Source organism: Crocuta crocuta, unplaced genomic scaffold (assembly GCF_008692635.1).
Source record: "Crocuta crocuta isolate KB4526 unplaced genomic scaffold, BGI_CrCroc_1.0 scaffold249, whole genome shotgun sequence".
Lineage (NCBI taxonomy): Eukaryota > Metazoa > Chordata > Mammalia > Carnivora > Hyaenidae > Crocuta > Crocuta crocuta.
Genome location: NW_027533262.1, coordinates 659,710 through 684,973, shown reverse-complemented (window position 1 = coordinate 684,973; position 25,264 = coordinate 659,710). Strand labels below are relative to the sequence as shown.

At 37.3% G+C, this 25,264-nt stretch overlaps 1 protein-coding gene and 1 pseudogene across 2 annotated transcripts; both read right to left on the bottom strand.

Annotated features, from left to right (window-relative positions):
* Positions 1 to 367: 367 nt before the first annotated feature.
* Positions 368 to 20,179, bottom strand: DUSP19 (dual specificity phosphatase 19). Of its 2 annotated transcripts, XM_077747552.1 has the most exons (5): positions 19,800 to 20,179; positions 13,493 to 13,539; positions 6,766 to 6,918; positions 1,804 to 1,917; positions 368 to 624 (listed from the first exon to the last, which is right to left on the bottom strand). In XM_077747552.1, exons 1-5 carry the CDS (start codon positions 20,023 to 20,025, stop codon positions 385 to 387), a joined length of 780 nt encoding a protein of 259 aa, XP_077603678.1. In that variant the 5' UTR covers positions 20,026 to 20,179; the 3' UTR covers positions 368 to 384. The 2 variants fall into 2 exon arrangements, with proteins under 2 accessions (XP_077603678.1, XP_077603679.1); XM_077747553.1 differs by lacking the exon at positions 1,804 to 1,917.
* LOC144217828 (large ribosomal subunit protein eL15 pseudogene) lies at positions 4,608 to 5,304 on the bottom strand (annotated as a pseudogene).
* Positions 20,180 to 25,264: the final 5,085 nt, after the last annotated feature.

The following is a 25,264-nucleotide window of genomic DNA, read 5'->3' as shown; positions in this document are numbered from 1 at the left end:
CAAGTTTTTTCCTTCATGGCAATGGTTGCTGGCCTAGAAAAATACCAAGTCCTCATCAACTGATTTAATCTTTTCGTGCCCTAATAAAGATTTCAAATGTAAACCTTTTTCTTCTACAGAAACCAATTATTGTAATACATTATTTTCTCTTAGCAAAACAAAAGGCATTCAATCCAACATTATAATACCAAGGAAAACATGATATAATTTGAAAATGTATTTGTACAATAGCTCAAGACAATCAATTAAGCTTCATTTTCCCTTAAAAAATGCAAGACAAAAGGAAGTGTTTACCAGTCTACTCTTCAAAAATGGGACAGGTGGCTGTGGCCACCTGTGGCCAATTCAGAAATTACAGTTGTGCGTTATCTGCTGGAATGTAACTCATGAACTGTCACGCTTTTCTAATTCCTGTATGTTGTCACACTCATTGCATTCCTTGCCCTCTTGGTATGTACGGAGCTGCTCCATGAAGCCAGCATTTGGACATATGGAAGGCCTTGCATTTTTCACCAAAGAAAAAGCACTGGTAAATGACATTTCTTCAGAATTCATCAGGAAACCTATTACAATTGCAGCAGCCCTGGAAACTCCTGCATTACAATGAACGAGAACCACTCCATCCTGCAATAAAAATCAATCAAAAATCTTCATTATTCACGTAGGAAGTTTACTAAATCAGTTGCATATTCTTATACTACTTGGAATTATAAAATAAAAATATTCATTTTATCAATTTGTTTGATTCAACATATTCAGTTACCAAAAAACAATTCATTGTGAGCAAGGAATGGAAAAATCAATCAATTAATCAATCAACCAACTTCTCTTCCTAGCCCCCTGCATTGAAATCTTTGATAATGTATTTGGAATTTCGAAAAAGTATCATTTATTAATCTGACGTAATCTAGTAAATATAAAAGCCTCATAAACTTGGGGTGCCTGGGTGACTCAGTCAGTTGAGGGTCCAACTCTTGGTTTCAGCTCAGGTTATGATCTCACAGGTTGGTGAGATCAAGCCCCACGTCGGGGTCTGTGCTGATGGAACAGAGCCTGCTTGGGATTCTCTCTGTGTCCCTCTCTCACTCCTGCTCTCTCTCTCTCTCAAAACAAACAAACAAAGCCTAGTAAACTTAATAGATATACATTCATAAATAAGAGAAAAATCACAGGTAATATATGTGGAAACAAACAAAACCATCATTATAACATTAAACAGAAAGTCTGAGACATTCTAGGTACAAACAGTGTCCCTATAAAGAAACTAGTGTCACTGGCTTGGTAATCTATGTGTAAAATGACCAGTAAGGAAAACATTTTCTACCCTTAGATGTAATTTATTCTGGAAGTAACTTAAAAAAGTTAAACTTACGAGGTAGTGAAATGATGACACAAACAGCTCATGACAATGTGAAGTGGAAAAGGCAATTAGATACTTTAGCATTAGGTCAAAAAATGAAAAATGTTCCAGGTAACTTGCAAATGATACTTTACAAGTGAAAAGGGACACAGAGCAATCAAGACCAATGCTGATGGGGGTAATACTGCATTAATAATGAACATGACGGATCTGAAAGAACAGCACTGGCACAGGTTGGCTTATCTAAGGGTTTTAAAAAGTTAATGATCTAAATGAAATGAACTAGGACACACCCTATAGAGTTAGACATTTTGGTTACTTCATTTCTATTCTTCTTTTGGTACAACACAAAGGAAAGATGGGAACAAGGGAAGGGGAAAAAATAAAACCTTAACTGAAAACTATGCAAAGCATACGTTAACAATACCATGTTTATGACTCACTGGATATTTCACTTTTGCAAGGTAGCTTCTCACATTCATAAACCTGTTGCAAAATTCCTTTGCCTGTTGCAAAATTCCTGTGCCAGATTTGTTGTAGTAAATTTGCAGATGCATCTCATTTTAAGAAAAGCAAATGATTCACAACATAATTAGTTAATATTTTGAAAACGCTCACATCAAAAAGATAATTTCAATTGTTTTCTCATATATATGACCATCTCCAAATTTTAACTGTTTCTGTACAAGATGGGCTAAACACCAACACTCACTAAACATAAATGCAGATTTTCTCACTTTGTACAAAAGCTCAGTTTTCTGAGATTAAAGACACTTAAAAATCATATCAAAACTGTTAAGGAACTTCTTTTATGTCAAAACAAATCAGATGTTACAAAGAAACCTGGAATTGTAAGCTTAATAAGAGATACCATTCAATGCCATTTTTAATATTTTTTGACTACATACTAAGCATCTCTATTTTGAGCCATAATATACCTTTAAAAATGAAACTAGCTTTTAGTCTTACAAACTGTGCATCTAGTTCAGCTCATGTTTAATGTTAGTATCTTCTTTTATATCCTTTATGTAACGGCTACCTTTCTGTTGCTTTCTATAGCCTTTGAATTGACTTATCTTTTATTTTCTTTAGGTATCATATTGTCTTTAAAGGTATTTACAGAAAAATTAGTGGCTTTATATCCTTTTTCTGGAACTCCAAATATTGACAATTTAAACATTTCTAAAAAAATGTTCTCTTTTCACTTGCTGTTGTCCTCTCCCTGGAAGGTCTTTGCTCTTCTTCTTGGACCAGCTAACTCTGGCTTCTATTCTAAGAAGCCTGTCTCTGTCTGAATGGGATAGGGTCAGGAGGGATATCTTTGTATGCTTCATCCTTAGTGCAATTTTAGGCACATAGTAGATATTCCATAAGTGTTTACTAAGAAAATAAATTATTTTTCCTCTGCATTTCCAAGAAGAAAGTGTTCTCTTAAAAAATCTGAATCACCATTTTGCTATGGGCAGACAGGAATTGTGTTATAGTGTATCCATTTTATCAAGTGTTCTTTGTTCTAATGCTGTTAGGAATAGCTTTTCAACTAGATTGCAAGCTCCCTGAGGGCAGCACTATGTATCCTTCATATCTTCTCAGAATAAGTAATTAATATTCATTGGCAGATTAACTGAATCAAGTATAGGTCTTTTTTAAGTGAATCTTTTGATATATATAAAAAAATACAAATCAAAATACTAACAGTAGTTATGTCTAAATGATATAAGTAGGGCGAATTTTTACTTATCAGTATTTTCCAATTTTTCTACAATGACATAGCTTATTTACATAATGTCTTTAAAATCCCATCTTATAAAATGAGTAATAAAGTAAATGTGGAATATCAAATAACACAGTTTTATATTAACAAACAAAACCTCTTGCATATGAAAAAAGAGACAAGTAAATTTTCATAAAAGAACTCCTGAGGCTATAGAAGTTACCCTGCTACTTTCTTCTCATGTGTATTTCTGTTACTTAAGGCATAAACCTAACAACTAATGTAGTGGTCAGAGATAGAGGAAGACAGAGAAACCAAACAACAAAGTTTTACAAGTACAGAATGAGGAAGGACATGGGAAAATAGAAGAAATTCCATTTGATAGCTGTGTATAAAAAAGATAAAACAAGAAACTACGGCCCAGAAAGATAGTTTTGATATATGCAACTCACTGAGTAATCATATTTAATAAAACCCACATATACAACAGACAAGGTTATGAAAAGACCTCTTCCAGAAAATTCCAGAAAAAAATGTAGAAAATTCAGGAATGCTAATGCTAAAACTAAAAAGTATTCGTCTAAACAGTAAAGAGTTTTCAAGACAAGGAAATATTAGCTGAGGTTAGAACTGTGGTATAAAACATAATGCTTGAGAAATTAGAATAAATTGTGGAATTCTAATACATCTTGTAGCAGAAACATTTTAGGTACCTCCTCAGATTCTCTTGGTGCCATCATCTCATTGGTCCGAAGCTCGCTCCAACCCAGCTTCCACTTCTGTGGAACTGTCCCCTTAGGCCTAAAGAGTTTTGCCTGCCTAAGAAGACCTGGCTCTTCAGCTATTGTGGTCTCTGCATAGACAAGTGCACCCTGAGTTCTGGATTCCTTTGCTGCTTCTGAACTTGAATGAAAAGTTACACCACAGGCCACTGAGTCTGGCTTCAAGGTAGCTGCTAAAGGAGTGTTGTAGCCTGGAACTGTGGGATTAGTTACCACCCCATGGGTAAACTTTGACCCGTGGAAAACAGGAGACAGAGAGCCAGGCAGATAAATTCTCTCCTATTTCCCTCCCAAATACTGAGGTACAGTTTCTTTGTGCTCCCTACCTGGAGATGCCTTAAGTGGTAAAGCAGGTATATGTGCTGAACACCCAGCAATTTCACTGTCAGCTCATTGTGCAGTTGTGCTTACTTAAGTAGGGTAAACACACCATCTTATACTGCTTCCCATCTGTCCCTGAATCGCTTCCCTTTCTTCCCACTCACTACCCATGGGTTCTATCTCTCAAATGAAGCATCAGCTATTAACCTTTGTCTCAGGTTCTGTTTTTTTAGGAAACCCAAGTAAAGGACCCTTTTAATTAACTATTACCCTTTCTGCTTTTTACTTGCAACATGTACATATCTTCTAATGATGAATATCGATATGGATTATGCCTACATTTTTTCTTTTACCATTTAAGGCATATCTCACATCTCCTTAGAGAAGCTGCTAATACAGACATTATCATTTTTATTTTTTTATATTTTTTTGACTGTCCTAAATTGTTTATTAGGTAAGAATTTTACAAACATTACTTGTATTAACGGTAGCGGTGGAGCTGGAGAATATTGCGTCTTCTCCAAGCCGCACAGTGAGAACCACCAATAGTGTGGTGGAACTTGTGACCCTTTCCAAGGCCACGGCTCTTGCAACCAGCAGATGTTGGCCCTCGCATCTCCCTGTGCTTGTGGACTGTTTTGGTGATCCACTGGGTGTCAGGATTTCTTCTGATAGCTTTATGGAATGGATCAATAAGGATAACCTCAAAGAATTTGTATGTGGAATCTTCGCCAACCCAGTAAGAATTCAAGACTCTCAGAGCCCCACGGTGGCGTCCAGCTCTTTCCTCTGCAACAGACTGAAGGCTTCGGGCAAACTTTAGCTGGTTGACACCATGATGGAAAGGCTTGCCATAGGTAGCACCCTTAGGAACCGGGCGTTTGCGGCCACCGCGTCGCACATGAATACAATATATGACATAACCTTGCTTGGTCTTGTACCCCAGCCTGCGCACTTTATCCGGGTGGGTTGGGCAGGGGGGCCCTGTGGAGCGCAGAGAGCTGGCGATACTGCCAACAGCGCACCCTGAGAAGAAAGCGCATTACATCCGACTGCTTCTTCCTCCATAGCTCCTGGATGTACTTGTAAGCACCCATCTTGGGTTACTTTCGTGCTGATGGCTGCCGCCAGACATAAAGGAAAGAGCCTTTCTCCCACCTATCATTTTTAACACTATCAACTGGCACACTGGAATGTTACCATCTAGACCCTACAGAATTTTTCGTAAAACACTGGCCAATATTAGGGCTTGAATTAGAAAACCTCCTTGTTCTCTTTTGTCTAAATATCTGCTGTTAAACAAAGCTGAAAGGTAGAGTTGAATAGCTTTACAGTTTTCAGATAATCTAAAGGAAAGTACCTAGAATAATGGTGGGCACATACGGCATTCATTAAATATTACTAAATAAAAGGAAGGAAGGGAGGGAGAGGGAGAAATGGAAGGAGAAAGGTTGAAGGGAAATCATTAGCCAGAATTCAATTAAGCTGGATTCTAATGTTAATATCATTAATTGTTAGGTCCTCCAGGAGAATGAACTTTTTTTTAAATTTTTTTAATGTTTTTTATTTATTTATGAGAGAGAGAGAGAGAGAGAGAGAGAGCGAGCAGGGGAGGGTCAGAGAGAGACACACACACAGAATCTGAAACAGGCTCCAGGCTCTGAGCTGGCTGCCAGCACAGAGCCCGACACGGGGCTTGAACCCATGAACTGTGAGATCATGACCTGAGCTAAAGTTGGACACTTAACCAACTGAGCCATCCAGGTGCCCCGAGAATGAACTTTTCTAAGTGCTTCTACATTCCCATCTATTTACCTCACATAAATTTTGCAAGAATTATATACTAACTAAAAATGGTGTCATTTCAAGGTATAATTACTGGTAACAGCCAACCTAGAAGCCCAGTGTTGACTTGGATCTATTGATATTGAAGTATTATGTTATCTGTTGGTCTTTTAAAGTCAGAAAACCAATGGAAAGCTTCTGATCAGCATTTTCACACAATCTCAGTAAAGCAATACATTTAGTCCTGGAGTACCCTATAATTTTCTATTGTTAAAAATGCAGATTCACTATCCCTATCACAGTCATAGAAATGAATGCATATTAATCTTCATAAATACACTAAAAGAATAATACTAATGTCTATCCCATATGACAGGTGGTTATAAACCGTCATAGGAAATCTAAGTACATATAAACACAGGAAAATTCAGCAAATGGAGAATTTTAGCTCCTAACATTTCTCAGGAAGCCCTAGGAAGGTGAGATATTAATGTTAAAAGTGAGTAACTCATTGAGTGACTCTTGGCTGGCTCAGTCAGTAGAGCATGTGACTTTTGATATCAGGATCATGAGTTCAAGGCCCATGTCGGGCATAGAGATAACTTAAAAAAAAAAAGTAAATATCTCATTGCGAAAAAAATATTAGAGAACTAAATAGCCGTACGAGTTAATAAAAGATTGTTGGAGGGGAAATTTCATAATGGTTCTCTATGAATTCATCAGGGAAAGAATAGAGCTTGGATAATGGACCTGTATTTTAAAATTTCTGTCTTTGAAGAACTATGGATCAGAATAAAACTTACCTTCATTTTTGCTTGTTCAATAAATTCAAAACATTCTGGAAAATAAGACAGGATATTGGTTTCAGGCAGATCCAATATAGAAATGCTCTTATATACAAAGTCACTGAGGAAAGTATTTTCAACTCCATATGCAACATTGAGAATATGAGTCACCTTAAAGGGGAAAATAAAGATGATATTTTTAAATTCTCTAATGAATTAAAATTAGGTTAATTAAAAAGAGAATGAGATGTTGAGATCTGTAATAAATATAAACAAACAATTTAAGCATGACTCATTTGAATAATATTTTCTACAGGAAGCTTCCTCTACTGCTTCATCCCTCAGCAGAAGTGCTAATTCTGTACACTCCCACAGTACCCTCTACTTGCCCTAATACAGCTCTTACCACTTTGACATTATCCGTCTCTCTATGATATTAGAACTCCATGAGGGGAGGAACCATATTTGGCTTCTTCACTATTATAGGTAGCACTGTGTGAGCAGCGACCTTAGCGCAAAAAGGACTTAAGATATTTGTTGGATAAGTCAATTAATATGCATATAAAAAACTTGATTAAGGTAAGTACATCAATAACACAAACTTCTCTTTCAATAATTATTTCCTGATTTTCCTTCATATTCTTTACAAGTATGACGGTTCTCAAGTGTGGCTGCACATTAGAATCACCCAGTTAACTTTTAAAACGTCATTACCACAGGGCCTCAAACCTAGAGATTCCAGTGAATTAGCTGGTCGTAAGGATGGTCATGAAGGATTTTCTTTCAAACGGTCCACAAAAGCAACCTTCTACCCCATCTATGCGTTTGAGCTCCCTCCCTGCAGTCTACCAAGCATATGGAAGGGGCCATGTGGAAAGTCAATTAAAAGAATCCAAATGCTAAATGGGTCTGGAAAATAGGGCACTGTTTTTTTTTTTTTTTAATTTTTAATGTTTTATTTATTTCTGAGAGAGAGACAGCATGAGCAAGGGAGGGTCAGAGAGAGAGGGAGACACATAATCTGAAACAGGCTCCAGGCTCTGAGCTAGCTGTCAGCACAGAGCCCAACGCGGGGCTCGAACCCACGAACTGTGAGATCATGACCTGAGCTGAAGTCGGACGCTTAACCGACTGAGCCACCCAGGGACCCCAATAGGGCACTGTTTCGTGTCAAGACATACCTCACATATTCTCTTTCTTAGCATGGGTGTTAGATTTTACCTGATCTCAGTATTTTCATGTATTTAGCACATTTTTATTTTTAATTTTTAAATTTTTTAAAAGTTTATTTAAATAATCTCTACACCCAAAGTGGGGGTCGAACTCATGACACCAAAATCAAGAGCCGCACACTCCACCAACTGAGCCAGCCAGATGCCCTCACAAATTTTAGAGTATCTGTCCAGCTCTGCCACTCTTGCCTCCACTACCCTCATAGACATGGCTCTGGCAGTACCCTACTTCTCTGCCTTGTACAGCTGACTAGATTCAGGCAGACACCAGACTTAACACTGATCACATTATTTTTAGAAATTTAAAATAGATGTACAGGATAGCTGGAATGGTCCACAAACTTGAGAGCTTTAAGACAGCCACTTTCTATTATGTGCTCAAAGAAGCTGAAGAATTTCTGCTCCTAAGTAAGAAGAGAGTAGATGTGCAGAAAGAGGCCATGAAGCCAGTAGGAGAGAGGGACCATCTTGGATAGCCTTCTATTCTCTAGCACAGCCACTCTCTGCCCTCAGATTCCAGAGATTCCCCCTAAATCATTATACATACATTCTCTTTATTTGCTTTCCAACCTAAAGAGCATTGATTAAGACATTCTGGGAGCTAGGCCCATGAAGACAGAGCCATAGGCCATTCATTTACTAATCTAACTGCCTTGTAGAAGAAAGACAATAGAAAAAAACCCTCAAATGTCTACTCAAGAGAGATTCTTAAATAGAGATGATATGGGAGAAACTAGAAAGGTAAGAAAATTTTTAGAAGATAAAGTCTGAAATGTCCTTCTCCTTTCCCCAGTGAAGTCTTATCTATGTCAAGTCACTCATTGCCAGTGTACTTCTGACCAGGATTGTATGATTCTGCCCTTAATTGCATAGTATCTTCCAATGTTTTACATTATTGATGTGTCTGTCTTGTCTTTACCATTATATCCTACAGTCCCAAAGGACCTGGAATGAAATGAGGTCTTTTATGTATAGATGTATTTATGTGTGTGTGTGTGTGTGTGTGTGTATACATAGACATATATATACATATGTTATATAAGATATATATATCTTATTACCTATGTATCTTCATAGGATTATGGAGAAAACCAAATAAGAATCTTGGGAAAATGTGCTGAAAGAATTTACATATGTACTGATTGGTCCTGATGGAAAAGAACTGTACTGAATTACAGGTGGTAGTGGTGATGGGTACCCAGCCTAAAATCCTTTCTAGTAATTAAGCATACTTCCAAAATGTAGGTATGGCGGTCCTAACAATGGTTTCCCTTGGGATGCCCTTTGTAATAGGGATAAGAAAAGACACTTTATTGCGAACTTAAATGTATGCTAGGCATACAAGTTATCTCACTTAATCCTCACATACAGACATTTTATTTCTAATATTAATGAACTTATATATTGTGAACTGCTTCAAAATCAGAACATTTTAAAAAAGAAACATTAAGAAGTTTTGCTTTCACCCTGCCCTTCTCTACTCCGTTATCTCCCACCCTAATGGTAACCACCTTTGATGGCTTCCTGTATATTCTTTAGGCATCTTTAGTCAAATAATTTATTGATTCCCTTTCTTATACAAAGACAACACCTTGGGTTCTCCTCTCATTTAAATATGTGCTGGACTGCTGATGGGAATGCAAACTGGTGCAGCCACTCTGGAAAACAGTATGGTTCCTCAAAAAATTAAAAATATAACCATCCTATGACCCAGCAATTGCACTACTAGGTATTTACCCAAGGGATATATGTACCCAAAGGGGCACATGCACCCCAGTGTTTATAGCAGCACTATCTACAATAGCCAAAGTATGAAAAGAGCTCAAATGTCCATCCACTGATGAATGGATAAAGAAGGTGTGTGTGTGTGTGTGTGTGTGTGTGTGTGCGCACAATGGAGTATTACTCAGCAATCAAAAAGAATGAAATCTTGCCTTTGCAACTACATGGATGGAGCTAAAGAGTATTATGCTAAGCGAAATTTGCCAGTCAGAGAAAGACAAACATTATATGACTTCACTCATATGTGGAATTTAAGATCCAAAACAGATCAACATAAGGGAAGGGAAGCAAAAATAATATAAAAACAGAGAGGGGAACAAAACATAAGAAACTCTTAAATACAGAGAATAAACTGAGGGTTGCAGGAAGGGTTGTAGGTGGGGAGATGGACTAAACAAGACACTTGTTGTGTTGAGCACTGGGTGTTACACATAGGGGATGAATCACTGGATTATACTCCTGAAATCATTATTGTACTATATGCTAACTTGGATGTAAATTTAAAAATCAATTAATTAATTAAATTAAAAATAAATATGTCCTCGAGATTTTTTATATTAGTACTTACAGACCCCCCCCTTTCTTTGGTGTTCTTTTTTATAGCTATATAGTATTATATGGTGTGAGTGTACTATTATTTAACCAGTTCTCTATCAATGAACATGAGTTGTTTTCAATGATTTGCTGTTATAAACAATACAACAATAAGTAACATGGAACATTATATGACATAGTTTTCTATCTTCCATAGTACTTTATTGGACACACACCAGGCACTCTGATACCTTATTAATAAAGCAACTATTATTACTATATCTAAACATTAAAATGAAATTCCTAATGAAATTTCTGAAATGATCTTCAAGAGAATTTCTATTAATTATAGCACTTAAGTCTTAGAATATGCCTTTGAAATGTGCCACACATTTAAATCAATAATTGTGTTTTGTAGAATCACTAAATGTTTCAATAAACCCTCTATCCAGCTGGTCAGTTTACCTCAGGAAGATCTTTTAAACAGCTGCTTGGTTCACATCACCAGGATGAAAGTGAATTTGAACCACTGTATCATAAGAGGGGATAGATAATGAAACACTTGCCAATGAGCAAATTTTATCACTTTTTCTAGTTTTCATTTTTTCTCTGAGAAGTATTAATTTATGAGTGTAAACAAGACTTTGAAACTTGTCCTACTTATGTTAAAATATTAATCTAAGATGGATGCTATTAGGAAATATAGCAATTCTCATATCCTTTTGCAATTCCAGGCTATTATGTCTTATTGTCAGCCAGTTATTATTATAACTGTTATTGCAACTGCCTCCTAAATACTCTAGTTTATGCAACACTCTGTTTTCTTTTCCACATGGCCTCTAACAAGCCATCTTTCTAAACTGCAAATTTGATCCTCTTACTTCCCTGGGTAAAGACTTTCACATACTTCTGGATAAAGTCAGAACAGTTTACCGGGCTTACATGGACTTTTGTGATCTGATTCATGCTTACATCCCTGGCCTTGTTTCTTGGTGTCTTTGTTTGTCACTCTCTATTCCCAGGTTACTGAACTTTTTTTCCATCTCTGAAAGCATCAGCCTTTCTCTTCATGGGCTGCACACAAACCATTTCTCCTGTCTGAACGCTTTTCTGTCTGCTCCCTCCCCACCCATCCAGAGCAAAGTTCAGTATCACTTCTTTCAGGAAGTTTCCCTGACCTTAAAATACCCAGCCCAGCGCAATCCAAACATCGGTGAAGGGCATCATCTCACACGCTGCTGAAGGTGCTTATTTGTTGTTCCCCCCTCTGCCCCTCTGCTCCTGAAGCTTCGTGTGAACAAAGCACAGCAATTCTATGATGCTGAGACATTGCTGGACAAAATAGATGGCTGAATTTTTTTTAGTAAATACTGAAATAAATAGTAAATCACATCAGTTGTGTGGGAAAGGTGGGGGAAGATGGGAAAGAAGTAGTATTTGAGTTGGGACTCAAGCATGTACAGGTCTTGGACAAGAAGAGAAGCGAGGAAAGTCTATCCCACACAAAGGAAGTACATAAGCAGAGGCAAGAAAACACCCCTCAAAGTCGGGTTCATGAAGATCCATTATGGGAGACAGAGAATATAAAATTGGAAAGATGAATTTCATAAATCCATATATTTTAATTAGGTACAATAATTTTTGCAACTTTATTAAATGGCAGCCAAAAATGTTACCAATTAAATTCTGAAATGGACAAATAGTTTGCTAAATAAATATAACAATTATGCAATCCCTATCAAAATAACACCAGCATCCTTGACAGAGCTAGAACAAACAATCCTAAAATCTGTATGCAACCAGAAAAGACTCCAAATAGCAAAGCAATCTTGGAAAAAACAAAACAAAACAAAGATAGAGGCATCACAGTCTTGGACTTAAGCTGTATTACAAAGCTGTAAACATCAAGACAGTATGGCACTGGTACAAAAACAGACACGGAGATCAATGAAACAGAATAGAGGACCCAGAAACATATGGCCAACTAATATTTGACAAAACAGGAAAGAATATCCAATGAAATAAAGACAGTATCTTCAGCAAATGGTGCTGGGAAAACTGGACCAGCAACATGCAGAAAAATGAACCTGGACCACTTTCTTACACCATGCATAAAAATAAACTCAAAATGGATGAAAGACCTAAATGTAAGACAGGTAGCCATCAAAATCCTAGAGGAGACGGGCGCCTGGTTGGCTCAGCTAGTTAAGTGTCCAACTTCAGCCCAGGTCATGATCTCGCAGTTCTTAACTTAGAGCCCCATATCAGGCTCTGTGCTGAAAGTTCACAGCCTGGAGTCTGCTTCAAATCCTGTGTCTCCTCTCTCTCTGCGCCTCTCCTGCTTCCACTCTGTCTTTCTCTTTCTTTCTCAAAAATAAATAAAAAACATTAATTTAAAAAAAAAATTAAAAAATACTAGAGAAAGCAGGCAAAAAAACCTCAATGACTTTGGCCACAGCAACTTCTTACTCAGCATGTCTCCAGAGACAAGAGAAACAAAAGCAAAAATGAACTATTGGGACCTCATGAAGATAAAAAAAAACTTCTGCACAGCAAAGGAAACAATCAGCAAAACTAAAAGGCAACTGACAGAATGGGAGAAGATATATGCAAACAACATATTAGATAAGGGTTTATTATCCAAAATGTGTAAAGAACTTATCAAACTCAACACCCAAAAAACAAATAATCCAGTGAAGAAATGGACAAAAGACATGAATAGACACATGTCCAAAGAAGACATCTAGATGGCCAACTGACACATGAAAAAATGCTCAACATCACTCATCATTAGGGAAATACAGATCAAAACCACCATGAGATACCACTTCACACCTGTCAGAATGGCTGACATTAACAACTCAGTCAACAACAGATGACCATAAAGGAAGGGAAGCAAAAATAATATGAAAACAGGGAGTGGACAAAACATAAGAGACTCTTAAATATAGAAAATAAGCAGAGGGTTGCTGGAAGGGTTGAGGGAGGGGGATGGGCTAAATGGGTAAGGGCATTAAGGGATCTACTAAAATCACTGTTGCACTGTATGCTAACTAACTTGGATGTAAATTTTAAAAAATAATAATTTTAAAAATTAAAAAATATATGTATTTCAAAAAATTTTTTTAAATTAAAATAAACATAACAATTTAAATACTTCCTATACATGGTGCCAGACCTGAAGGATTTTTTTTTACCTTGTTCTTTTTCAGAGTATCCAGATCATGAGCAGCATCTTGTGACCCTATAAGAAATAAATCATATAACCTTGAACATAAAAATAATCATCCTGACTTTTAATATAATTTTTGCAGGAATTCTTTAGTTATTCATTTATTTTAAAAAAATACAATTCAGGAGACACCTGGGTGGCTTAGTTAGTTGAATGTCTGACTCTTTTTTTTTTAATTTTCTTAATGTTTATTTACTTTTGAAAGAAAGAGAGATAGAGTGCAAGTAGAGGAGGGTCAGAGAAAGAAGGAGATGTAGAATCTAAAGCAGGCTCCAGGCTCTGAGCTGTCAGCACAGAGCCCAATGAGGGGCTCCCACCCATGGGCTGTGAGATCACGACCTGAGCCAACGTCGGACACTCAACCAACTGTTCCACCCAGGCACCCCTGTCTGACTCTTGATTTTGACTCAGATCATGATCCCAGGATTGTGGGATTGAGCCCTGCATCAGGTTCTGTGCTCAGCGTGGAGCGTGCCTAAGATTCCCATTCTCTCTCTCATCAATCAATCAATGAATCAATCAATCAGAATTTTAAAAAATAAAAATGGGGCATCTGTGTGCTCAGTCAGTTGAGCCTCTGACTTCAGTTCGGGTCATGGTCTCGTGTTTCTTGAGTTCGAGCCCCTTATCAGGCTTGCTGCTGTTAACACAGAGTCTGCTTTGGATACTCTGTCTCTCTCTCTCTGTCCCTTCCCCACTTGAGCTCTCTCTCAAAAAGAAACATTATTAAAAATAAATAAATAAATAAAATATTCTCTCTCTCTCTCTCTTCCTCTGTCACTTTCCCTGGCTCACACTCACACACACGCTGTCTCTTTCTAAGATAAAAAAATAAATAAATAAAATAAAAAATGCAACTTGGGAGGATCTCAATCCAGCTTTCTAAAAGACAATTTGGAAATATTCATTAAAAAGTATTCATCTTGTATATATCTTGTACTCTGAAATCTCACTTCCAACAATTTCTTGAAAGTCCTGGTTGTTGCAAAGGTTAGCCATCAGGATGTTCATTGTAGTATTGCATTATACAAAAAAAAACAAAACCCAAAAGCAAATAAAAAACAACCAAAAGCCTAATAATAGGGGTTGGCTTAAATAAAATATGGTACTAATATGTAGTGAAATACATACAGCCATTAAAATGAAAATGCTCAGGCGCCTGGCTGGCTTAGTTGGTATAGCATGTAACTCCTGATCTTGCAGTTATGAGCTTGAGCCCCACGCTGGGAGTAGAGTTTACTTAAAATGAACAAACAAACGAGAATGTAGAAAAATACTTATGGCATGGAAATATATTCTCGATATATTAGGTGATAATAATATTACATTACAAAACACCATCATCCATTTCTGTGAAAATAAAAAATATTTTTATGACTAAAAATGAACAGGAAGGAAATATAACAAAATGTTGATAGTGGGATTACAGGTGATTTTTTTCCTTATGCTCATTTGTATTTTTACAGTACATATCTATTTCTTTAAAAAAAATTTAATGTTTACTTATTTATTTTTGAGAGTCAGAGAGAGTAGGGGAGGGGCAGAGAGAATCCCAAGCAGGCTCTGTGCTGTTGGAGCAGGGCCCAACATGGGGCTCAAACCCAAGAACCTTGAGATCATTACCTAAACCAAAATCAAGAGTTAGATGCTTAACCAACTTGAGCCACTGAGGCACCCCAATATCTATTTCTTTTGTAACTTGAAAAAAGATTTAAATAAAACATCCACAAAATGACTTTGGTTTGGGAATATCCAACAGCTTAGAGTTTATAAACCCAACTGTTGGGTTTATAGATTCTACCCCACATTCCATGCACCAAAAGGTCTATCCCCTTTTACAGTTTCTTCCTGTCAAAGCTGGCTCTCCATATCTACCAAACTTGGAAAATGACTCTAGCTAATAAGCAAGTTCAAACAGGAGATTATTAGTCAAAATAACATGAGTTACACAACTGAAAACTATAGGGCATTTCTTATTTAAAGATTTCAAGTATTTTACTTTTCTAAATTGGGATCCATTTCCATAAACAATATTTTTATTACCTTACCTATCTGGGGAATCTGCCAGCTTCTGTTATATGATTTTAGGTAGCTGAAAAGTCAGCAAATCCACTGGTTGGACAATATCCCCCAAGTAACAAGAAAATATAGGCTTACTGAGCCTGTATTTAACTGTATACTTAAAAATTAGCCTATTAAAATATTAGTATCTGTTAAAGCTGGATGGTGGATATGCAGTTGTCTGTTATATTATTGTCTATACTTTTCTATACATTTGAATTAAATTAACAAATTTATAATTAATTCATAATTAAAAAAATAATTTCTCAGTTTTCTCCAGGAAGTCCTAACCATCTCCAGGGGAAAAATGGCTTCAAATAAATACATATCATCTTTTTTTTTTTAATACATATCATCTTTTAAATAATTAATTCTACTCTACCTATTTCTTAAAATAGCAAAAAAAAAACAACAACAAAAACAAAAACAAAGGAAACATGAATAAATAAAATTCTTTCTGTGAACCCTAAACCATCATTACTATATTTATCAAAGCTGGATACTTATATCATTTCACACTGAACAAACATACATCAAACAGAACAGGTTGATTATATTTCAGAATTAGCTACAATTTTGAAAGGCCTTTCCAGAATATGAACTATATTGAAACAAATTTAGTATTCTTGAAGCCAAAAAAAACACAGCTTCTATGCTCTGCCTTTCAAACAATAAGAATATTATATGAGTGTTAGTAGTGTGGGGAAACAATTTTAGTTAGCATAAATGGATTTCAGGTAATTGGCTTGTGTGTTTCATTTAATACTTAGTAGTATTACAATCCAAGTTAATTCTCTCTAAATTCTAGATATAAACATCAGCTTTTCTCTAATATTAAGTGGTTGCTTTGTGTTACAGCCCTGTGGTAAACACTTATTGGTAAAACACATTATTAAAGAAGTAAACACTGTAAATCATATATTGTTACAATATGTTACTTAAACCTTTGTTTTGAAAAAGTAGAATATTATCCTTTTATACACTATGTTAATTGATATTTAAAAACAAATATAAATTTTAAGAATTTTCTGATTTTAACAGTGGCTACATGAATCATAATTATGTTAAAACTCACAGAGGTGGAAAAAGAAAACCTCACAGCACTGAATACCAAGTCAATTTTATTATAGGATAGTTTTGAAAATAATTAAAAAGTTGAATAAGAAAACAACAAAGAGGGCCAATAACAATTTACTGTTATTTTACACTGATACTTACAAGCCACTAACATTCATTATTTGGCCAAGGATTAGTATGGAAATATAAAGATGAGATAACTAGTTTAGAAAGAATATATATTACATGTTGTTGGAGGTGGGACTTCTAACAAGTTTAATGCTTTGCAATCATAATATATGTATCATAAAAAATACCTATTTAAGATCTCCAGAATCCTATTTCTGTTAAGATACTCTTTTAATGAAAATACTAAATACTGCATAAATTCTGATGTAGTATGTCTTAATTTATAAATCACTATTTTCATCATCACAAAAACCAACCAAAAGAAAAAGCATTATTATTAAAATAGGAAATGAATTATATTCAAAAGAGAAATGTTTTATTTAAGTAAAGTTGTAGGAGTGAACATTCATAAATGAATAGAAACAAGGAGCATAAATTACTATGCGGACAAGATAACGTAATATTCGTGGAAGAACTGTACAAATAAAGAGCTATGAAAATTTAATGTATTATCCACCTCTGAAGACTATTGGGCTTCCTAAATATCAGAAATTTCCATAACCTTGTAAAGGACCCCAAGATTTTCACCGAGAATTGAAGAGAAGGGTTGGGACTTCTTAACAGAATGTATACAACAAATAATATGTGTATCTTTTAACTACCCAAGAGAAATGGAATTTTCTACTTTTACAAATTAAGTTGGTTTTAAGAAAAGTCCTAGTGATTTTGTTGTGAAAATACAATTTGCAAAGCCTAGGACAAAAATGCTCAGAAAGATCTTTTTGTCAACCTGTTAGATAGTTCAAGAGCCTATGTAAGATTTTTGAAATGCAGAAGCTGATTTGAATTGATGAGCTAACTGAAAAAGATTACAGCTTCATTTCTTTATTCCCCAACAACAACAACAAAAAGTTAATTTCATATACTGCTGTGTAGGAGTTATGATGCTTTGAAGAGATAAAGGAAGCTCTTTGAAGCAACATAGAACCAAACCCCATGTCGAGAGAAACCTAGTCTGATCAGACACAACCCCTGCATCATTCATGTGGAAGAACTTAAGGTGTAATCATCCATGGGTCCCTCAGGAATAAGGCACTTGTTGCTAGGCCCAAAAAGGTCCATCTGCCTCTCACAGGAAAGGTGGTTGTACCTGATAAAAATATCCCATTTCCTGGTCCAGAGAGGAGACCATATAAGGACTAGTTTCAGAAGTATCTCCCAGAACTCTCCCAGGATTGTGGGAAGAGTTCCAATGGCAATCTGAGAACACTACCTTGATCAACTCACTTTGGATAAGTCTAGATTAAAAAAAAAAAATCACAAGCAAAGTTTGAGAGTGAAATATTTTTAAATTCTACCATGGATATTTTAAATTTTTTTCTTTTTTTTTAATGTTTTTATTTATTTCTAGGAGAGAGAGAGAGACAGCATGAGCAGGGGAGGGTCAGAGAGAGAGGGAGTCACAGACGGAAACAGGCTCCAGGCTCTGAGCTGGCAGTCAGCACAGAGCCCGACGCGGGGCTTGAACCCACGAACCCACGAACCGTGAGATCATGACCTAAGCGAAAGTCAGACGCTTAACCGACTAAGCCACCCAGGTGCCCCAATTCTACCATAGATATTTTAAACCACTGGTACTACGATGGAAGCCAAATAACTGAAAAATATACCTGAGCATATTTTCTTTCCTAGACATGGTGTGCAAGTCCTGAGTGAACCTTTCAGACTTGCTAAATGATCCCTTAATTTTTCACTGGGCTTCAGAAATTAGTTGGAGATATGTACTTGAAGTTAAAGATAGCTCATGCAGCAATCCACGTAATACATAACACAATAAGGAATCATATGTATACTGCAAATAGTTTGTTTCAAAAACTTGTCACAACCTCAGGACAGACCTATGAGAGAAAGAGACACCTTTACTTCAGTTTTAGAGATGGTTTCTTGGAAGACCAGAGAGAATAAATGACTTGTGCTAGTTCATCTATTAAGAGGTAGAGCAGGACTGTAGACCTGGACTCTCCAGGGCAGTCTACATGACAGTGGAGAGCCGGAGTGGATAAGACTTGAGCTTGATGCCCAACTCTGATATTTACTAGGTGTCTTACCTTGTGCAAGTTACTTAACCATTGTTAAATCCAGTTCCCACCTGTAAAACAGAGCTGATTATCCCTAAGTCAGAGAGATTTTTAAAGGAGATGCTCTGTGCACTTCAGGTACATTTCTGACTCTCAGTTCAGTATTCTTTCTACTCAAGAATGGCTTGGCTGCATAAATATTGGGAAATCATTAATCTTTTCAAGTCATAATTTCTGTATTCATAAATGAAAAATTATTCAAATCTACTTGAACACACAAATAATTTTTTTTAAAGAATACCATACCATATCCTTCCAAGCTAACAAGTTTGTGTTTTCATAGCTGTGCTTCATTTGCTATTTGTGGACCATACTTTGTATAGGGAAACAATATTCTCCATAATACAAGAAATCATAAAACTATCAGACTCATAGCTATAAAATAAAAACACAATTTCACGGTAACACTCCAAAAACAGACACATAGACAGATATGGCTACAGGAGCCATACATTCCAAAAGACAATCACTTGGCTATTTCAAGTATTAACTTCTCTATAACCTTAACCTTTGACACTTGTAGTTTTATCTAATAAAAGCATTCTTTTTAATTTGATGATTTTTAAGGCTATGTTCCTTAATAATCCAAGAAAATACAACATTAGTATGCAACCCTCCAGATAAGTAAAAAAACCGGATGAAAGCTTTTCTAAAATCCAAATACCAGGTGCTCTGTGATACCAGAATCTATGTTTCTTGTGGATGGATTGTGGTGCAGAAACCTCACTGACCAGCTAATGGATGTTCCAAATCTTAAAAAGGAAACATTTCAACTTTTCGGCAGGATAGCTGATAGAAGAGAGTATTACATATTTGGGGGCGGAGGGGAATGAGAAAGTAATACGGCTAAGAAGAATCAACGAGTTAGTGGCAAATCGATATACTCACCCAGGAGCAACCATGGCTTGATAACACCAACATGCAGGTCCAAGCTAAGGTCCTGCACATAACCACAACTACCCCCACTGCTCGGCTCTACTTCTTCCACAACATGAATTCTGGCATCTTTCCATGTTTCTATAATTTTCTTTCCAGTTACCGTTGTCACCCTTGTACATTGCTTCCTGAGATTATTCCGGGAGAACGCTTTAATTTCCTGGTTAAGGGAGTGCATTACATGCGCAGTGGCTAGAAACAATACAAGCAAACCTAGCCAACAGTGCTAAAGGCCTAACTGCCCGTCTCTTCGTGCTCAGATAAAAAATAGAGCCGCAGGTGTGCAATCCTCTCCAGGTGACAGCAGTCACACCGCAGACAAAGACCTTCAGGTCTGTTTCTCCTAGCACCAGCAAGTAAGGTGAAGTTTGATTGGCCATTGAGAAACGCGCCCCGATTGGATGCTGTTTGTTCTTCCGGTCAGCCGAAATCTGCATTACTTCTATTGGGTCACTCAAGGAATCGGCAGAGAAGGTTTCCTACAGTTGCTTATTAACTCTAGCTTTATTATTCACGCAAAATGGTAAAATAGACTTAGTTTGAGAGACGACTGATAACTTCCTCGCTGTTTGAAGGCAATGATTTTCCTGCTGTGTTCGATTGGTGTCACTTGGGGTAGTGACGGTGAACAAAAAGGGCTGATGTGGATATCGCTCCTGTTTTAGCGAAGGGGCGAAACCATGGTGCAAACAGTTCTACTCTGCAGAGCTTCTCTGGTATGCCTGGATGTCAAAAATAATTTTTCATTTATGTCTTGCACATTTTACGCTATCACTGCTAAGAAGAATGTTTGCTGCATAAGAACTGTTGTTGAGAGGAACTTAAGGCATGTTTTCCAGTTTTTTCTGTTTTCACCATTAGTAGAATCCTTTATGCAATGAATATACATTCTTTGTAAAGCATTTCTCCAAGTCTTCCATTCATAGTTTCAGAAAAATGGGTATGCAAACATAAATTTACAGATCAGTTGTGAAATGGTGATTCTGCTTACAAAAGGCTGGTTTGTTTTGCAAAGGAATCACAAGAATAGTTTAAATAGGAATTTTCCTTATCCCACTTAAAATAAAATGCAATTTTAAATGGACTTACACACAATGTATTTACACATGTAAAGTAAAGAGTTGCACTTAATAAAAATTTCTCCAACACTACATGTCAAACTTTTTGTTGTTTTGAATTTTTCTGATGTAGAATTAAACCAAATTTCTCCCTGTTGAAGAGTGAGCTATAAGCTCAGACTATCTACAAGGCACCCTAAAATGAAGAACTAAAAAAAAAAGTGATTTGCACCATTTAAACAACCACAGGTTCATTAAAATCAGCTCTAACCACATATTATTCCATATGTTTATCATACAATGATAAAAAGAACTAACGCTTGAGCACTTCCTACTTGTTAGGAACTGTGCTTGCAACCAGTTTTTAGATTCTCACTGTCATCTATCAGGTGCTTAATGATGCTTTACACACATTATCCCTTTGATCTCACCACAAGCCTATTATGAATATTAAAATCATCTACATTTTACAACTAAGCAAACTCAGATTCAGAGAGAGCAAATAACATATCCTACACTTCACAGCTCCTATGTTTATAACTACAAGTAAAACCTAGGTTTGTTTTAGTCCAATGTGTGAGCTCTTATTTTCTTTGGAACAGTGCCCGGCTCCCCCGAAATTATAATTAACAAATATTTATTGAGTATCTGCTATGTGCCAGGCACTGCCACACTCACAGAGGATATAGCAGTGCATAAAAAAATCTCCCTCTTTCATGGAACTTATATCCAAGGGGAGGGAGCAGATGGACAGACAATAAATAAATATATAACCATGTTAGATCATGATTTAAGTGCCAGAAGGAAAAATTAAATAAAATAAGGGAACAGAGTAAAAGGGCAATGTGCTATTTGCTATGGGTTGATAAAGAAGACCCCTCTGATAAATTGAAATTTGAGCAGAGACTTGAATAAAGTTCAAGAGCCAGCCCCTGCCAGCCATCTGGGAGATGAGCTTTGCAGATGGAAGAAACAGAAAGTGCTGAGACAGAAGTGTACTGGTAGGAGGAAGGAGATGGAGACGTTCAAGAAACTTACAGGTGGCTACTGTGGCTTTGGGGGGTGAATGAAGGGAAGAGTGGTAAGAGATGAGGTCAAGGTAAAAATGATAAAGACTTTGGTTTTTTTTCACACTGAGATACCACCTCACACCGGTCAGAGTGGCTAAAATGAACAAATCAGGAGACTCTAGATGCTGGCAAAGATGTGGAGAAACAGACACCCTCTTGCACTGTTGGGAATGTAAACTGGTGCAGCCCCTCTGGAAAACAGTGTGGAGGTTCCTCAAAAAATTAACAATAGAACTCCCCTATGACCCAGCAATAGCACTGCTCAGAATTTACCCAAGGGATACAGGAGTGCTGATGCATAGGGACACATGTACCCCAATGTTTATAGCAGCACTCTCAACAATAGCCAAAACATGGAAAGAGCCTAAGTGTCCATCAATGGATGAATGGATCAAGATGTGGTTCATCTATACAATGGAATACTACATGGCAATGAGAAAGAATGAAATCTGGCCATGCATAGCAACATGGATGAACCTTGAGGGTGTTATGCTGAGCGAAATAAGTCAGGCAGAGAAGGACAGATACCATATGTTTGCACATATAGGTGGATTAGGAGGAACTTAATGGAGGATCATGGTGGAGAAGAAGGGGAGAAATAGTGGGGGACAGGGAGGGAGGCAAACCATGAGAGACTTGAATGCTGAGAACAAACTGAGGACTGATGGGGGTGGGGGAGAGGGGAAGGGGGGTGATGGGCATAGAAGAGGGCACTTGTGGGGATGAGCACTCAGTGTTATATGGAAACCAACTTGACAATAAACTATTTAAGACAAATAAATTAAATTTTTAAAAAAGAGTTTAGTTTTTATTCTGAGTGAGATAGGAAGCCACTGGAGGGAAATAAGTAGAGAAGTGGTAGATCCTATATCGTGCTGCCTGGATCCCCCTTCAGTGAATGCCTGTGGTCTGAGTGTGCTTTTGGCTAAGAGTCAACAATCCCTTCAGGGACTGCCTCAACTGCAGAGAGCCTTCTTGCCTTCAGCTGTGCCTTTCACAGAATAGAGCATATCCTCATCCATGATGAGGGAGCACAAAGGCCTGGCAACTTAGCCCAATTTGAAACAACTCTGAAAGGCACCGTAGCTCTACAGGCCAACGTGTAGTTGGCCAAGACTGTCATTGGGCATGCATAACCTTTCTACTTCTCTGTCTTTCTAATCCTGATCCTTCCCTTCACTTCCACAAGTGTCGATACCAAGAACAGTCCTTTTAAAAAGTCCTACATGCTGGAACTCCACCCCAGTCTGCGTCCAGGCAAGTGACATATTATGCTTATACTGCAGAAGGATCTTCCTAGCATCTTTGAGGAGAGGGAGTAACATGGCAGCAGGGAGATGTGTTGGGAGACTACTGCAATGGTCCACATGGGAGAAGAATGGTCCACATGGTTACTTGGGCTAGAATGACAGCAGAGAGAGAAGTAACAGTCAGGTTCTAGATATATATGAAAACCAAACCTAAAGGATTTATGACCAGATTAATATGGAGGAGATTAGGATAACTACAAGGATTTTTTTAGTTGCCTAGGCAACTAAAGAGTAGATTTCCCATTTACCAAGAAAGGGGTGATGTGGAGATGAAAAGTGCAGTTGGGGGCATGTTAAACTTAATATGCCTACAAATCAACCAAGTAGATATGTCAACTGGACAGCTGCACATATGAATCTGGACTTCATAGAAAAGAACTCTGCCAGACGTGTACATTTTGGAGTAATCAGCTTAAAGACACCTTTTAAAGCCACAAGACTAAGTATGTTCTAGTAGGGAAGAGTGACAAAGAAGCCTCACTCCTCATTCAGGGGTCAGGAAGAGGAGGAGGATCCAGCAAAGAAGATTAAGAAGGAGAGGTCCAGAAGATAGGAGGGGAAAAAAGAGAGAAAAGTCAGAGAGTACAAATAAAGTGTTTCCAGGAGGACAATGTGATCTACTGTTACATGGTACTGATCATGTAGATTAAGATGAAGACAGCACTACTATTGGATTTAAAGGCCTGCTTAGAAGGAACAAATGCTATGTCCCAGCACTTTCTGAACAATATCTGATTCAATCCTCATGACAACTCCGTGAGGTAGGTAATATCTACTACATTTTTAAAGAGAAGGACATTAAATTGAGAACTTAAGGACCTTGCCTTTGGTCACAGAGTTTGGGTTTGTTGTTGTTGTTGTTGTTGTTGTTGTTGTTAGATTCTAATAAGGATGAACACAGTTCCATCTTACTCAAAAGCCCATATTCTTTACACCACATCATTCTACAGAGGATGGGTAGAATCATTGGCTATACCTTGATAGCTCCAGTCTCTGATGGTAATTCTGTAAGATTAACATGCTTGCAGTAGCGTTGGACACTAAGACACTGTTTGTATTCACTGACTCTATCCAACTCGACCCTTCATTTTACAGAAGAACAACCAAGGTCCAGAGAAGTAAACTCATTTGTCTCATAGCACATCACTTGTGATTCCAGGTCTCTTGACTCAATTTTTACTGCTTGTTCTATTTCAATTTCTGGTTTTGCAAAAAGGCCTTTAATGGCAAGCCTCCTTTTCACATAGCTAGTCTGGATGCAGAGGGATTGGGAGAAGCATCACTCTCTCAGGCCTGGAGAGCTGGCAGAAGAGAAAGAAGAGACAAAAGTTATGAGATCCAACACAGAGGGAGGGGGCAGCATTCCATCCATGCAGGAAGCATTGCCTATCCTGGGACATGATTATTGAGGAATTATCTTGAAAGAGAGGGCACATCCTTACAGGGGCTAAGGGGCCCTGGGCTGAGCAAAAGGGGAAAGTGTGAAGTGAATACACCCTGGAATATGTTCCCATGCCCCCCCATATAGTTTCTCTTTTCTAATTGATTTTGAGTATTTATGCCAAGTGCTGTACTAGGTATTTTCTTTTTTTTTAAATATGAAACAATATTAGTTTTTTAAAAAGCAAAAGAATAAAGGTTATATACAAAAGGGACTTGGGACGCCTGGGTTGCTCAGTTAGTTAAGCGTCCGACTTCAGCTCAGGTCATGATCTCACAGTTTGTGGGTTTGAGCCCCGTATCCAGCTCTGTGCTGACTGCCAGCTCAGAGCCTGGAGCCTGTTTCAGATTCTGTATCTCCCTCTCTCTCTGACCCTCCCCTGCTCACGCTGTCTCTCTCTCTCAGAAATAAACATTAAAAAAAAAAAGGGACCTAAAATCTTTAAGCTGATTCCAAAATTGAAGTGAGGAGAAAATCGGTGGTGAGACCAGAACAAAGCACCCCTGCTTTGGAGAAGGTCTGTTATACAAGTCAGCTG

Excerpts from the sequence above, each read along its gene's own strand:
- DUSP19 (XM_077747552.1), bottom strand. The coding sequence starts at position 20,025 with ATGCACTCCCTTAACCAGGAAATTAAAGCGTTCTCCCGGAATAATCTC. Across the intron at positions 6,919-13,492 it reads ATACTCTGAAAAAGAACAAG|GTGACTCATATTCTCAATGT; the intron begins GTAAAAAAAAAT and ends TTCCCCTTTAAG. Across the intron at positions 1,918-6,765 it reads TTGAACAAGCAAAAATGAAG|ATGCATCTGCAAATTTACTA; the intron begins GTAAGTTTTATT and ends TCTTAAAATGAG.